Below are 15,549 nucleotides of genomic sequence, written 5' to 3'. Positions count from 1 at the left end.
GCTATCTACTAGATGTATAAAATGAACATCTGATAGTTATCTATTAGAGATACAAAATAATAAAAAATTAAAATAAACATCTGGTCGTTAAGTACCTGATGCTCCGATTGTTACATATCAGACATGTTATTTAGGACAATTTTGTAGTTTTAAGAGTCTAAATAGAGATATGAAGGGGGCCTAAAAAGAAATCTTCAACATGTAAAATGGAAAAAAGCCCAATGAAAAAATATCGATAATATCTACTGTATTTATGTTGTGAATTCCAACACAAAACCCTTAACACTTGTTCATTCAGTTTCATTTCTACAACGCTACCCTTATCCACAAACAACGATATTGTTGTGTTGTTCCTTTCCTCTTCTCTCAATTTTCCGCTATGTCTATCACTTCCTTCAAATCTCTCACAATGGCAGAATCATGCTTACTTTCTCAACCTTCACTCTTCTACACCAAATCCAAATCCCCATTCATCTCTAATTCCGCCAAACCCTTCAAGGTTCAAAACCCATCTTACAATTCTTCAAAGTTTTCATCATCTGTCTCACTCGTTTCCAAGAGAAGAACCCGTCATTCTTCTTTGGTTACATTTGTTGCACAAACTTCTGATTGGGCTCAACAGGAAGAGAAGGAAGATGGTGCTACATGGGAGAATCAAGCGGATGCTACATGGGTTGGTGAAACTGAAAGTAACGAGAATGAAGAAGTTGAAGTTGCCAGTTTTGAAGAACCTTCTGAAGATTTGAAGATTTTTGTTGGGAATTTGCCTTTTGATGTTGATAGTGAGAAATTGGCTCAGCTTTTTGAGCAATCTGGGACTGTTGAGATTGCCGAGGTCAGTTCTTATTATTTTTTTTAAAAAAATCTTATCTTTTTTGAATTCGTAATTGTTTGAGAATTATTAATTCATAGAAAATTAAAGAAAATGTTTGACTGAATAACATAGATTGTGTGTAATTGTTGTGTATTATGTTGAATTATGGTAAAAAAAACACACTCTAAATTGTGGTTGCGGTGCGGTTATGTTGAATTATGGTAGAAGACACTCTGAATTGTGGTTGTGATGCTGTTGTAGAGATTTGCTAAACTTTTATTGTGTGAACTGCAATTTGTAATTTGACAACTGTTTTGTGATTTCAGGTAATTTATAATAGGGACACTGACAGAAGTCGTGGGTTCGGATTTGTCACAATGAGTACATCGGAAGAAGTTGAGAGAGCTGTGAACAAATTCAGTGGCTTTGTAAGTTTTCCCCTTTATACCGTTTTACCGTGTGACTGAATCAGCGCTGATAAGTGTGAACAAATGTGTACATAATAGTTGTCCATGATGTGTGACTTCATTGATAAAACTTTGGTATTATAACCTTAAGGACAAAGTTCAAATTCTCTCAGGGGATTTTTGTAAAATGACAATTAGGAGTATCACTTCAACAAATGATAATTGCTTCCTTAATTTTTTCAAAAACAAATAAATTTGTACATGGTAGTCAAATTGTTATCTTAAGTTGCATTTGCTAGCTGCAATGTGTGTTACTAACTTCACTCCCACCCGCCAACTGAAACAAAACATGATAATTTTATCCTACACATACTTTGAAGTGGAAATTAAACATATCAATCTGAGAGTTTGACAGTTTTCTTTCATTTAGAGTTGTAGTCGTTTTCGATCTTGTTTCGTCATTTTACGAAGAAGAATGTCATTTACATTTATATTGTAGCATTACACAACTTGTAACTGCCTCTAAATTGATGTTGTGCTGTATTCATGAGAAGGGATGTGCATTATTAGACATTTTGAGGCTGGTCTTTGTACATTGTTCCTGTTCTAACAATGCTTTGCTCTAATCGTAGTACAATGCTTCAAGATTTTAATGGTGGCCATGAGTTGGTATAATTGTTTAGAGTTTAGACTAAAACTTGTAATTGGTAGTGTTTTGGCTCATGACATTTGATGATTTGAAAATGGAAGCCTTTTTGCATGTACAAAAGTATTTTGATTTGTCTCTTTTTCTCAAACAAATGAATGCAGAAAAGCAACATGAAAGAATGTATTATTAATATTTCTGCTCTAATTGTTCGTGTATGGTTTTTGTAGTTGTTTTGGATCTAATTCACCCTTTGTGTGACAGGAATTAGATGGAAGATTGTTGACAGTTAATAAGGCTGCTCCAAGAGGAACACCACGGCTGCGCCAACCACGTACCTTTAATTCCGGTTTAAGAGCCTATGTTGGTAACTTGCCATGGGACGTTGACAATTCTAGCTTGGAGCAACTTTTCAGCGAACATGGTAAGGTTGAGAGTGCTCAGGTAGTCTATGACAGAGAGACCGGTCGATCACGTGGTTTTGGCTTTGTTACAATGAGCAATGAGGCTGAGATGAATGATGCCATTGCTGCTCTTGACGGTCAGGTATGACAGAAATAATTGCTTACTTGTTTATTTGTAACATACCATGCGTTGGTATGTGCTTGGGTAAAGTTTTTGAGACACTGTTGTGAAGAGGTGTATATGTTTGAATCATTACAAGGACTAATGTGTGATTAATTTTTATGTTGCAGAGCTTCAATGGGAGGGCAATTAGAGTGAATGTTGCTGAGGAAAGGCCCAGGCGCTCTTTCTGAGTGCAAGAAATTCACTTTTAAAGTGAGTGTTGTCTGATTTCTTTTTAACGGCCAAGGATAAAATTTCAATTTTTTTATTTTATTTTCAAATGTTCCTTTTTGGCCACTGGTTTCACATTAGATTTGCATGTTTTAATGTAATAGTAATTGTTGAGATATATATTCGGATAAATTATCTGCCTACTTATAAAGTTTAAGTTCAAATTGTATTATTTTGAATGTCACCTAGCAGTGGAATTGGCCAGTTAATTGTTACAGTATTACCGTCTAACTTTTGAATGTCACCTAGCCTGTTTCTCGCGAGGTCATTTGGTTGTAACTTAACCGTTCAGCCTTTGGTACATTGGTACATGCTTCGAGACTTGGTATCGAGAAAATACCACCAGAGTTGTCATGAGTTGGGCTAGACCCTTTATTTCTCCAAGTTTGTTTCAACATTTTCACTCTGCCTATAATTTTAACCTACTATCCTACTATCTTCATTGAAGGATATGTCAATGATGCTTGTTAGTTAAATGAATTGACCTTTATGCAAAATCTTCAAGTTTGGGAGTGGATCTTCACATAATGTGAAATAATTTCTCAATCCGCCTCTCCAAAACGCAGCTTACTGGAAGTACGATTCCGGTAGTGTATTTTAGCAGATTTGAACATAAAGGAGGACAGATTGAGAATTTGTCAATATTCAATCCCCCTATTTCCCTTTTTTTTTTAACGGCCAGTCATGGGTTGAGGTTCAAGCTGACTTGTAAACAATTTTTACCGGTCAAATAAAACAATGATAAGTCCAACCGGTTGAATTGGAAAGCAAATCTATTGTTAGATTAGTTGTGCCCTTAAATCATAATCTACCTCGTTAACGCTAAAATCAATGACTTGGCTCATTGAACTCATGATTATTCTCTCAACACAGGCCAAGATGCAGTGTCAAATGACTCGTAGAAATAGATTTTCCTGTAAGCGATATTAGTTCTTTTGAACATTGTAGTTTTATCATTGCAAGCAAAGCAAATGAATTCAATAAAATGTATCTTCGAATCTGTGAACTAAAAATGGAAGGTTTAGTAGAACCCAATTATATATGTAAGAGAAGAGAAAAATTTAGATCTAAATATATATTTTCAATTCTTGAGGTATTTTTAAATCTACGAATTGTTAAAAAAAAAAATGTATTGATGAGTGGCAGGCACATCAACCTCGAACTGTTTGATTATCTTATTTCCCTTGTGTCTTGATGATACTATTCTGCAACTTTGAGTCATACTGTGTTTCATTCGAACCTTTAAACCTTAAATAATTAATATTCTTTTCAGTGTTATATGTTAAGTGCACCCTAAATCAAGCTATTTTTCTTAAAAGAATTACAGCTTGTTTAGGTACATAGACTTTTAATAGTTTCACGTAAGAGGATATTACAAAATTTGGCTTAAAATATCAACGATCTTACCTTCATTTTACGATTCTGATCAATGACTTTATTTAAGATACCATGTAGATAGATGGCACGGACTATTCTAACACCAAAACCCTAGTAGATAATGGTGTTCTAAACAACTGGGTGGTGAATCAAATTAAACGAATGTTTGGTCTTACCATTTTAATTTTGCAAAAGCTACACTAGCTTTAACAAAATTGAGGCGTGTCCCTATAATTTCAGCAAACACGCCGTGATACCAAGTATATACACTAAATTTGGTCTAGTATACACTACATGGTATATTATATAAGTAATAATTACGAAACAAGCATTGAGTGCTTGGATATTTTTTGTTAACCTGGGTTAGCAAAAACTATAGCCTATTCCAAAAATAGAGCTGCTATTTATAACCACAACCTCCATTACCAATGCTGCCAGCCACTATCACCATCTCCATCTCTAGTCTCCACCACCACCTTTTACTCTTTCATCTTTTTCACCATATCATCTTCTTCATTCAAACCTCTATCTTAAATCTTAATCTTCTATGATCAGTGGCATGGCCCATAACACGTAGCGCTAGACCCACCCACCTGAGTATGATCATGATATGATATCTGCATATTATTTTTGTTTTTATTGTTAATATCTCACCAAATCCAAGACAAAACCCTCCCACGTGTTTAATCAATCCAATTCAATTATATACATTTCTACAAGACAATTCTATTAGAATATGTAAATGTGCAAATATTAGCTTACAAATCCAACCCTTGTATTGTGTTTTTCCTTTCTCCTTCTCATTCTTCTCTCAGCATTAAGCTATATCATGTCTATCACAATGACAGGATCAAGCTTACTCTTTCTACCTAATTCACTCTTGCACACCAAAACCAAATTCCCTATTATATCAAATTCTGTTAAGCCTTTCAAGCAGCTACAAAACCCTTCATCATATGATAATTCTTCAAGGTTTTTGCCCTCGCTCTCTCTCACCGGCATAAGGAGAAGAACCGCCATTCTTCTCTGAAGATTTGAAGATTTACGCTGGGAATTTGACTCAAGATACCGATGTTGAGGAATTGAAAACACTTTTTGGGCAGGCTGGGACTGTAGTGCATGCTGAGGTGAGTAGTCCTTATCTTTTTATTTCATTACATAGATTATGTGTAATATTTGGTGTTACATTCTATTATAATTTCTCCCGACTAAACTATAAGCAAAAGTTAATCAGATTATGTATATTAAGAAAGATTGTTAATCACATTAGTATATGCATTCCCTAATAAAATGATAAAGTCTATAGCATAAATTAACATCCATGACAAATAAATTAATTGACGCAATACAAAATGTTTTCAGGTAAATTCCCTAATAAAATGATTTCAGGTAATTTATACTTGGAACCAATATGAAATGTTTGGATGTGTAACCATGAGTACCGTTGAAGAAGTTGAGAAGGCTATGAAGAAGTTCAATGGCTATGTAAGTTTTCCGGTTTATATTTTTGTAGTGTGGGATTGATTCAACACTTAGAATGAATGTGATTAACTAATTCATCCTTTGTGTGACAGGAATTAGCTGGAAATTTCTTGACTGTTAGTAAGGATGATATAAGAAATACACTACCTGATCTCCCAAAACGCCCACACGCATTTGATTCTCCTTTTAGTGTCTATGTTACTAAGTTGTCACGGAGTATTGAGAATAATGAACACTTGGAGCAATTATTCAGCAAACATGGTAAGGTTGAGTGTGCTGAGTTAATCTGTGACAAAGTCTCCAGTCGATCACGGGGTTATGGATTTGTTACAATGTGATATGAAAAATGTCATTGCTGTTCTTCACGGTCAGGTAAATATTGGTAACATACATTTAAATCTGCTCAACTGAAGCAACAAAGTGATTAATTTCTTACTTACCATTGGTAACATAACATGTTGCTAGCTTTTTCAACACAAATGTTGTTAGCATGACCCTTATAGTACTGCTAAATTTGAATCATTACAAAGACTACATGTGTGATTAATTTTTTTATATTAATGCAGAAAGGGGCATACACCAGCATGGGAGTTGTTGAGTTATCGCGTAACTTGTAATAAGTTCAAGAAATCTAGACTTTTAAAGTGAGTGTTGTATGATTTCTTTATAAGACCCTTTGCTCAATTTGTATATCACTATAAATAAATTACTCTATATATAAATGATTTTAATGTGTTGATTTTTCACGTTCTCACTAAATTGGTACTCCCTCACTCATTAACAATATGCAAAAAAAATAAATCATTTTTCATAGTTAAAAATGACGTTAAGTGTATTTAATTTCCTTTTTTTTTTTTTGTCTTACTCTTCTTGTATTTGCGGATCACCAAAGTTAAGGAGCTAATTTTCAACCAAACAACTTTTAGAAAAACAGACGAGTGCATTTAATAATTGGCTTCATGTAAAAACAAATATATTTACTAATCGACATCTAGTTAAATTGTCACTTCCTCTCAAATATAAAGTCTCTATGCAAATTAATAGATGTATTTATTATTCATTTTCTAAACATACCACTTATTAATACTATTAATTTATCTTAAAAATATATTGTTATTAACTTCTTCAACAAAAAAATACGTAGTTATCATTAGTCAAAGGAAGACTTGGAAAAAAAGTGAATGTCACGTTGGAAAAACAATCATGATTCTTTTGGAACGAAATATTGATGGTGTTGTTCATCGGACAAAAAAAGTGAACGCCAACGAACCTCATCAGACAAAGAATCATATTTTTCTCTTGTGTGTCGCTTCTAAATCCTTGTTGACGAACGATGAGAGGTTGGTGTGGTCTAATCCAACCTAGTGTTTGTCCTATTTGTAACGGGTCTTCAAGGACTCTTTTTCATGCTATCCATTATTGTCCTCTCGCCACTTCTCTATGGCATAAAGTATATGCTATATGCCAACCCCTGGGAGTAGTTTCTTCATGCATATAGACCGTACTCTATCTTTGGAATCACCTTGGAAGTTCTTTGGCATAGGAGGAATGTATTTATCTTTGACCAAACCCCTATATATTTTGTTGAAGAATACTATTGAGAGGATTAACGAGCTTGTTGATTCTACATAACACAAGGTCTTTAGTTCTCTCTTCAAGAGACTATAACCATGCAGTTACATGTCCCAAGTGATATTCGTTGGTGTCCACCCTCTGCTTAGTGGCTAAAACTCAATATTGATGGTGTTGTTCATCATCTATATGGCAAAGCTTCTTGTGGAGGTTTGCTTAGGGATCGTACCGATCTTTCATCAGAAGTTTCAGTGAAAATCTCGGTTGTTGTACCACTTTTGCTTCACAGCTCTAGGGATATGTGAATGAAGCTTGCGCATCAGAGGGGTTTTGATAGTATAAATGGTGAAAGTGACTCTCTTACCGTTATTCATCTCATCAGTCAAAGTTGCTCAGTGGATCACTCAAATTATCCCCTAGCGACTCTTGTTTCATCTTCGGTAATGTTGAGGTTCGTTGGCGTCATATCGTCAGGGAAGCTAATTAAGTGGCAGACACTATAGCCAAGCATGCATTGTGTCTTTCCTTGCCTTTTCACTGCTTTGATGTTTGTTTGATGGCTGAAGTTACTGTGATCAGTTTCACTAGGTTTTTTTTGTTTTCTCTTGGCCTTATTGCCCCTTTATTCATAAAAAGAACTGTCAATTTGGTATTCAAACTATAATCTACGTACCAATTTAGTTCCTAAACTAATAAAATCAACTAAAATGTCCTTTAAAAAGTATGAAAAATGCATCAATTTAGCCCCTAATATATCATGAGAAACAATCAAATTTGTAAACTGAGAGACTAAATAGTTGGATGAGAGAATAATTTAGAGACATTTTTGTTGATTTTAATAGTTTATGGACAAAATTGATGAGTGGGTGAGTGATAGTTTAGGGACCAAGTTGAATGTTTATTCTTTAGTATTAAGCATCATTGTGATTTTTTTATATTGGTTTGCACCAATATTTTCTCTCATTAGTATTTGCATGTAACTTCTCCAAGTAGTCATGTTGCCATTGTTTTAATTTTTGGCAATATAAAAATTAATTTAAGTTGCACATATATACCACTTATCGAGTACAATTTACTTTTTTTTTATTGTACCGATACAATTTACTTAATTACATGTTTTAGCCTCAAACATACTCAATAATTAAGAAATAAAAAAGGAGGATAAATATAAGATTTTAAATACAGTTTTATTGGGTTCCTGTTTTGGCGGTAAGAAAATAAAACTAACTTGAACTATACAAATTTCTTTCAGAACGCGGCATGTGATACAGAAAACCAAAGACACCTGAAAGCATCACCGACACTAATTGAGGATTTTGCTTTCCCTTCACTACCTTATTCTCCGTTAAGTTGAGCTTCCTTGCTAGTGAGAGGCACATATCGAACAGAAGTCTCAGTCCGGATACTGATAGAACCATCGGAGTTCTTATCCACAACCTTTAAATCTTGAAGTGCATTTCCAACAGGAATAACCATTCGACCCCCTGGCTTCAACTGGTCAATAAGTGGTTGAGGAATTTCTGGTGCCGCTGCTCCAACGTGAATGGCATCATAAGGAGCAAAATCAGGCCAACCCTGCCTTCCATCTGTCAGCACAACAATCATACAAATGTTTTTTTGGTTACATCAATCATACAAATGTTTGAAATTAAAGATCCACTAACTTACAATAGCTATTACTTAACAGCTTAATATAATATAACAAGGCAGATATTGTAAGGGACCAGAAGAAAGACCGTCAGATAATGAAAATGTAGACACACAAATATCTTGGATGGCCATAACATGAAGAATGCTTATGGATCAACTTTACTTTGGGCTTACGCCGACTCAACCACTTGATGAAAATCACAAATCTGACACTAGGTTATGGTTTTTGCGTATCTGAATGAAGGGCTCGTCAAAATTTTAATCATTCATATTCCTTTGTCCCCCGCAACAGACATATAGACTAGATTAAACTGTCATGAAATGATAGTGCCTTGGATACTATGAGGTGCCTAAGTCTTACATCAAAAAGTATGAGATGTTTTGTGAAGTACTTAAGTGGCTTGGTTCTTCCCCTTGATAATTAGTTTCTATGGAAGGGTTTTGCAAATAGTTGTGTGCATATTAAATGGTATCAAAGCCTGGTTGAGTGTTGACAGTGTCTTTGAAAGGGATATAATGGAGGGGATGACTGAAAAAAGCTAAACGAAGCATCATAGAGTGTAGCCGTTGAGACGTTAGGTCACAGTGGTGGTGCTAGGACTTTGGTATTATGGAGTGCCCTAAACCCTAGATCGAGTATCATAAGATGTTTGGCAGAGTACTTAAATGCCTTAGTTCTTCTCTCTCGAATGTCGATACATAGCTTTAAAGGGAGGATTGCGAAATTCTTGAGTGCTTATCATGGTAAAATGCAACAGTACTATTGTTGTGCAAGAAGTATAAAATTTTCAATCCTTCAGATCCATAGATAGAGATAATAGAAACCATACCACAATCATGCACAGAAAGGGAACCATCTTTCAAAAGTGGAGCTGCGGCACTTTTTTCAATATTCTTGATTGAAGAGGAAACCAATTCAGGAATATGTTCCACGCCAACAGTACGGCCATTGGATCCAACCATCAAAGCAAAGCAAGCAGTCAGGTAGCCAGTCCCTGCAAAGTGGCCCAGAGTATAGAGATTGTGAGTATTACATCCAGAGAAAATGGAGAAAAACTTCAGTAAAATTCTTTTCATTGTCAAACAGAACATCACTTAACTTTGTATAACACATCTTAAAACTTGAAACTTTTTCACATTAACATCAGCTACACAAATCTATTACAAAAACCTAAACTCCGTCAAGCAAAGGAAACAAAGCACCATTCTTTGTGCACACCCTTATTACTGCAGTTCTTATAAAATGGTATCAATACTACTGCCATCAATTTAATCAAACATTGCATAATAATTTCAAAAATTTATCTAGTGTCCATATCATTCGTTCACAACTAAGAAAACAACAAAGCAAGTACACGCATTATTTTCTGATAAGTGTGACGGAGAGTATACCAGAGCCAACGTCGAGAGCATGCATTCCAGGTTGCAAATAATTCTCGAGCAACTGAAGGCAGATTGCATGCATGTGTGGTGCAGATATAGTGGCATTGTAGCCTATAGCCATGGGGCTGTCAATGTAAGGTTGCGCCCCGTTGGGTACAAATACACCTCTGTCAATGTTTTCCATTGTTTCAGCTACCTTTCTAGATTTGATTATTCCATAATTCTGCAAATTCTCCACCATCCCTTTGTTTTTATTGATTGCACTCCCAGACCAGTATTGCTGTAATTTATTTGCAACATTACATTTCATTTACAGTTATACAACCAAAATTATTAAACTACTTGTAAATAATGCCATAAACATTTCATTTATTGCAAGATACTAAATTATGTAGTAGTACTGAGAGTGTCATCGGCTTAGCAGAGTAATTTGATCATTTACTTTAAACAAAAATAAAAATCTATATTTGAAAACAAATTAAAAGCAATTGAGGAAAATTAGTTCATGAAACCTAAGGATCGGAAAAATAAGGATTCCATAAGAACTCATCGGAAAGAAAATTAAATTATTACGATAAATGGGAGAGGTTACCTCCATTCTAGTGAGGAAGAGAACTTTGTTGACCCGGATCAGCTGAGTGAAACTTACGCAGAGATGCTGTAACCGGAAATGCTTGCTTTTATTCGATTAATTCAACTATTTCAATTATTCTCTCTTTTAAATATGTAAGTTTCGTTTGGATTGGCTTGATTTTGAATTTATATAAAATAGTTTATACAAATAAATAATTTTTTATGTATTATTTATAAGCTAATAAAAGTAGTTTATGTGTAACAAAAAAAGTTATAATTTTATTTATTGAGGGGAAAAAAGTTATAATTCTAACCAAAACAATAAAGGTAGTTTATGAAAACCAACTTATGAAGATACAATTTTTGTTAATGATAACTATGAATTAACATAAAAATTTATTTATTTGCATAAGTTATTTTTCACGAGCTCAAAAATAAATCAATTCAAACATTTCCCTAGTCTGTCAATTAACAAAATTAGTTGTTTATATATATATATATATATATATATATATATATATATATATATATATATAGTTTATGGATGTTTTAGTTGATTTTAGACCAAATACCCTCTTTTGGTCGTTTATGTTTGACAAAAATATCATGTTAGTCTTGTAGAAAAGCACACAACTTGACGCGGTAATAAATCTTAGCCGTTGATATCAAAACGGACGGTTTAAATACACATCAGTTTAAAATTGTTGAATGACCTCATTCGTTGATCTAAATTGGAAGGTCCTGATATGTTACAACGTCATGCTGCAACAGCCGGAAAACCAAATCCAACCAACAAGGGAACAAGCTCTCCCCTAAAATCAATGCATCCACAAAAGTATTCCACATAAAGGAAGCAGGATGTTCTCTAGAAGCAAGAATTAAGCACATTTATTGACCTCACAGCTACTCAGCTGAACTAAGGGATTCCAGTCTACCAGACTGAGAAGATAAGGAGCATCATCTGGTCTAGAATAGTTTGAAGGGGGGATGATGGAGGTATGGCCCTTTGGACAATTTGATCTTCCAAACTTATGACAGATTATACTGAAATTAAATACCGTCAATCAATTTAGTGTCTACATTAATCAATTCAATGAATGGGAAGTGAAGGTCGCTCATTCATACCAAGAGGTAAATCAATGCTTTGATGCGCTTGCAAATTTAGGATGCTCTTTGAATAACCCTGTGATGTTCTATGGATCATATCCAACTCATATTAGGAATTTGTTTGTAACTGATGCTATGGGGATTACTACCTCTCGTTTAATTTCCGTATAGTTTCTCTTGCTATGGGGATTACTGATCTAGGGTGTTTTTTTAAATATCAAGTATAACAGGATGGTGAAGAACACTAAGCAGTAAAAATAGTCAGCACTCTCGCAACATAAAGAAGCAAGAGAAACATTCCCTTTAAATTTCCATTAAGATAATTAGCTGTATCTGATACAACCTTTCACCAAAAATCTTGATCAATTTTTCACTAGATCCATGATAGGGAGAGTAATAGTTACAGATGGGTATTTCAAATCATCAAATGCTTTAGAAATCTAGAAGCAACTGAGGAAGAATACTCTCCAAATGAGTGGCTTCTATTTGACTATCACCCTCAGTCTCTGCAATAGCAATAGCACGCTGAACAGCCTCTGCATCAACAGAAAGGTTATGTCAAAAACAATATGGCATGGAATATATGCAAATCATAGTCTTGAGCAAGCATCAATGTGTTTCTCTTTTCATATGGATGAACCTGTAACAAAAACCCGGAGAAGTTCACAGGTAAGCTTCAAGGCACTGGCATTAGCTGCATGCGAAAAGACGGACAAGAGTTTCAGTAAGCGACCAACTTGCAATGCCAAGACAACTACAGTGACATAATCACATAATCTCCACCAAATAAGAAATCTCTCAACAGAATGATAATCACATAAATACCAGAAGTTGTCCGATTCTTCTTGGACGAGCCAGCTGCTACCTGTAGCAGTAAACCCATTTGCAGATTATTGACAGACAGTACAACAATTAACAATTAAGTAGGAGCTATTCTATAACTAAAGATAATAATGGCTAAAATATTTAAGAATGTAGGGCAAATTAAAGATGCTTAATATGATACTCCTATCAGGAGCACCGAACCAGTTATAAACTACAATATTATATATCAAGTTTTCTGTAAAATGGTTTGAGAAGTGAGAATCAGCATACCATAAAAACAAATGTTGTAAAATGAAGAAAAGAGATTAAAAGGGAAACAGTTTGGAATTGACACACGCTCGTACACGGCACTGACACAGGTAGTAAATTAAAAAATATAAGTAATTGAATGTAACTACAACTGTCGGCGTCGTGTCGGACACCAAACACGCCTTCAATCTGAAGTGTAATATAAAAATACAGACTACTATGCAGTCCCGTGTATTTTGTGTTTCACTACATAGATCTCTCATTTATAACAAAAGCCAACACAAAACCCGCTTCCATTTATAAAACATACACTAAACCTAACTCTAAATGCTCCAAGACCACACAAATCTCTTAACTAACCTATTAGCAAATTTCTTAACCCAAAATCTCCGAATTCAACAAGTAGCATTAAGAAATTGACATGAATATCATCTCAGGTTTCAGCTCAGCCAAATAACAAACACATAGCATACATAGATTAGAAATTTGCGAAAACAGAAATTTGAAAACCTCGGAATCCAAAGCATCATTGGTTGCAACATTTTCACGCTCTGCAAATAAAAACACAAATAATTTCATTAAAGAAAATGATATAGTTAGCGATTTCAGATAAATTGAGAAGTAAAAGAGAAAGTGTGTGACCTAAGGTTCGCAATGTCCAAATACGCTTCATGATGGAATGGATTAGATCCTGTTATTGAATGAAGAAATTGAAGATTAGGATACACAGAAAATTAGTATGAAGAGTGGAATTAGAGAAGAAAGAGTTATAAGATAGCCGTACAGACTCGAAGGTAGGTTCTTCCATTTGTGATTGCAGCAAAGGAAAACGCCGTTCGTTAATCACCCACGCGATGCTGAGCACAGTTCACACACAACAAATGATACTCGCTTGGAGGGAAAATAACAAAAACAATAAACTCACTTCCCTTGACTCCTCCCACAAAAAACGAAGGAAAAAAAATGCACTTTTACTATGATATAGGAAATCAACGCCAAATTAAATTAAATTGAATATAGTAAATCAATGCCAAATTATTAATGAATGAATAGAATAAATGTAGTTAAAATTTATCTTAATTAAAATTTCGGTTGTCATACAAATTCATCGTCTTGGCATTAATGTCGGTTGGGAGTAGTTGATATTTTTCACTGTCCGGAGACTATGTCACGGAAGAATGCATTAAATTGGATTAATGATTTTCACGGCACTTAAGTGCCGATGAATTAAATTGGATTTCGGCAGTTAACTGTCGAAGTTTTTTTTTGGAAGTTAACTACAGCCGGTTTCATTTTCGGTAGTTAACTGTTGATGGATATTTTGGTATTTTACTCGTGTTTCTCGGCCAAACTACATGTGTCAACAACAACTTTCTTTATTTTTTAAGACTGTTTGAATTCTGCTCTCCACACTGCATATTTTGCTCGCGCCCTGCAGCCGTTTCAAATTTACCCTTGCGCACCTTAAGTAACGCTGCACACCTTAACTCACGCAGTGCAAGTTAAGTGACGCATTATTACTGTTTTCGTACAAAACCCATCAGTCCAAACTCCAAGCACCATTTTCTTTCCCTCCACCTTCAAAAACCAAAAGTGCGATTTTTTGGGTCAAAATCCTCATCCCAAATCATTGCAAATCGTCAGGAAGCAAGTTTCTACGCTCATCAAGCACCAAATATCAGGTATATTGTATCATCAAAACTCATCTCATTTTGCTGGTTTTTGTGCTTGGTTCGTCTGGTTTTCGAGGGCAAGGGCTAGGTGCCCAAGTTAACTTGCGCAAGTGGTAAAGGCTGCGTGACTTAAGTCACGCCACTGTGCACAGTCATATTTTTGAATTTTTTGCGCCACTATTGTTCTTGGTTAGCTTGTTCCACAAGTAATTTATTTATTTTTCCTTTGCAAATTTTTTTATTCGATAGATATATAGTGAGATGGTTGACAATGTCACAGATGATGACGTTGAACCGAAACCGGCCAAAAATGAAGCTTCCGGCGAAGGTCCCGGCGATGTCAAACCAACCGTTTAAAGTTCAAATTCCAATTCAAGCTCGAATTGGTAAAATTGAATAACCTAAATCGGTACCTATCGGTGTTATTTGTGAAGCTCGCGACACCGCCTCATTTTTTACAACAAATGCAAGATGGAGAGAGCGAGAAGAGTTACATACTTGGGTTTGTCGACAAGGGGTAAAGGCCGGATTTGGTGTTTGTATAGATAAATCCGTTTTAAAAAGGTCGTACTTGACGACTTCTTTATCCATATTAGTTAATCTTAAAAGTTATCATATTCAACCTCTTTAATTAAAATTTGTATCTTAAATTAAAAGAGGGGGACCTTAAGGAATAAGATCTCACTCATTAGATTAAATCTATCGGTAATAATTTAACACTCTCATCTCTCATTATAACAATTTATTTTATTGTGGACATGTCTTTATAATGATTATGCTAACAAGTGTCTTATGGACTTAGGGCACTTGTTAAGAATTTAAAAGTAAAAAATAATTTAAGATTTTTTATAGAAAAAGTTTCTTTTTGAAGTTTCAATGTACTGAATACACAACTTTTAAGAAAAAATTTAATTTTTTGACTTTTAAATAAGTGCCTTTTAGCATTTTCCTTTTTTTTTTTTTTTCTTCTTTCTATCAATGGAAAAAAGAAAA

General features: G+C 34.6%; 3 protein-coding genes across 4 annotated transcripts; 1 reads left to right on the top strand and 2 right to left on the bottom strand.

Moving 5' to 3' along the window:
• Window positions 1-278: 278 nt before the first annotated feature.
• On the top strand, window positions 279-2,882 carry LOC25493685 (28 kDa ribonucleoprotein, chloroplastic). The gene is made up of 4 exons (XM_013602261.3): window positions 279-835; window positions 1,141-1,242; window positions 2,132-2,413; window positions 2,563-2,882. Exons 1-4 carry the CDS (start codon window positions 380-382, stop codon window positions 2,623-2,625), a joined length of 903 nt encoding a protein of 300 aa, XP_013457715.1. The 5' UTR covers window positions 279-379; the 3' UTR covers window positions 2,626-2,882.
• A 5,330-nt stretch (window positions 2,883-8,212) lies between these two features.
• LOC25493682 (protein-L-isoaspartate O-methyltransferase 1) lies at window positions 8,213-10,866 on the bottom strand. Its single transcript, XM_013602258.3, has 4 exons — window positions 10,722-10,866; window positions 10,139-10,409; window positions 9,577-9,741; window positions 8,213-8,682 (listed from the first exon to the last, which is right to left on the bottom strand). Exons 1-4 carry the CDS (start codon window positions 10,725-10,727, stop codon window positions 8,432-8,434), a joined length of 693 nt encoding a protein of 230 aa, XP_013457712.1. The 5' UTR covers window positions 10,728-10,866; the 3' UTR covers window positions 8,213-8,431.
• Window positions 10,867-12,086: 1,220 nt separating this feature from the next.
• LOC25493681 (protein MHF2 homolog) lies at window positions 12,087-13,885 on the bottom strand. Of its 2 annotated transcripts, none has more exons than XM_013602255.3 (6): window positions 13,672-13,885; window positions 13,526-13,574; window positions 13,394-13,434; window positions 12,635-12,674; window positions 12,450-12,503; window positions 12,087-12,345 (listed from the first exon to the last, which is right to left on the bottom strand). In XM_013602255.3, exons 2-6 carry the CDS (start codon window positions 13,554-13,556, stop codon window positions 12,242-12,244), a joined length of 270 nt encoding a protein of 89 aa, XP_013457709.1. In that variant the 5' UTR covers window positions 13,557-13,574; window positions 13,672-13,885; the 3' UTR covers window positions 12,087-12,241. The 2 variants fall into 2 exon arrangements, with proteins under 2 accessions (XP_013457709.1, XP_013457710.3); XM_013602256.3 differs by having other exon boundaries at window positions 13,668-13,875.
• Between the last annotated feature and the right edge of the window lie 1,664 nt (window positions 13,886-15,549).

This window comes from Medicago truncatula, chromosome 4 (assembly GCF_003473485.1).
Source record: "Medicago truncatula cultivar Jemalong A17 chromosome 4, MtrunA17r5.0-ANR, whole genome shotgun sequence".
In the NCBI taxonomy this organism is placed as follows: Eukaryota; Viridiplantae; Streptophyta; class Magnoliopsida; order Fabales; family Fabaceae; genus Medicago; species Medicago truncatula.
Note: the sequence above shows the minus strand (reverse complement) of the source record. Positions and strands in the feature narration are given on the sequence as shown.

Coding starts and splice junctions, on each gene's coding strand:
- LOC25493685 (XM_013602261.3), top strand. CDS start 380: ATGTCTATCACTTCCTTCAAATCTCTCACAATGGCAGAATCATGCTTA. Junction 1,243..2,131: donor TGAACAAATTCAGTGGCTTT/GTAAGTTTTCCC, acceptor TTTGTGTGACAG/GAATTAGATGGAAGATTGTT. Junction 2,414..2,562: donor TTGCTGCTCTTGACGGTCAG/GTATGACAGAAA, acceptor TTTATGTTGCAG/AGCTTCAATGGGAGGGCAAT.
- LOC25493682 (XM_013602258.3), bottom strand. Junction 9,742..10,138: donor TGCTCTCGACGTTGGCTCTG/GTATACTCTCCG, acceptor GCCACTTTGCAG/GGACTGGCTACCTGACTGCT. Junction 8,683..9,576: donor CCTTTCTGTGCATGATTGTG/GTATGGTTTCTA, acceptor TTGTGCTGACAG/ATGGAAGGCAGGGTTGGCCT.
- LOC25493681 (XM_013602256.3), bottom strand. CDS start 13,691: ATGGAAGAACCTACCTTCGAGTCT. Junction 12,675..13,393: donor ATGATGCTTTGGATTCCGAG/GTTTTCAAATTT, acceptor TTACTGCTACAG/GTAGCAGCTGGCTCGTCCAA. Junction 12,346..12,449: donor TCTCCGGGTTTTTGTTACAG/GTTCATCCATAT, acceptor CTGTTGATGCAG/AGGCTGTTCAGCGTGCTATT.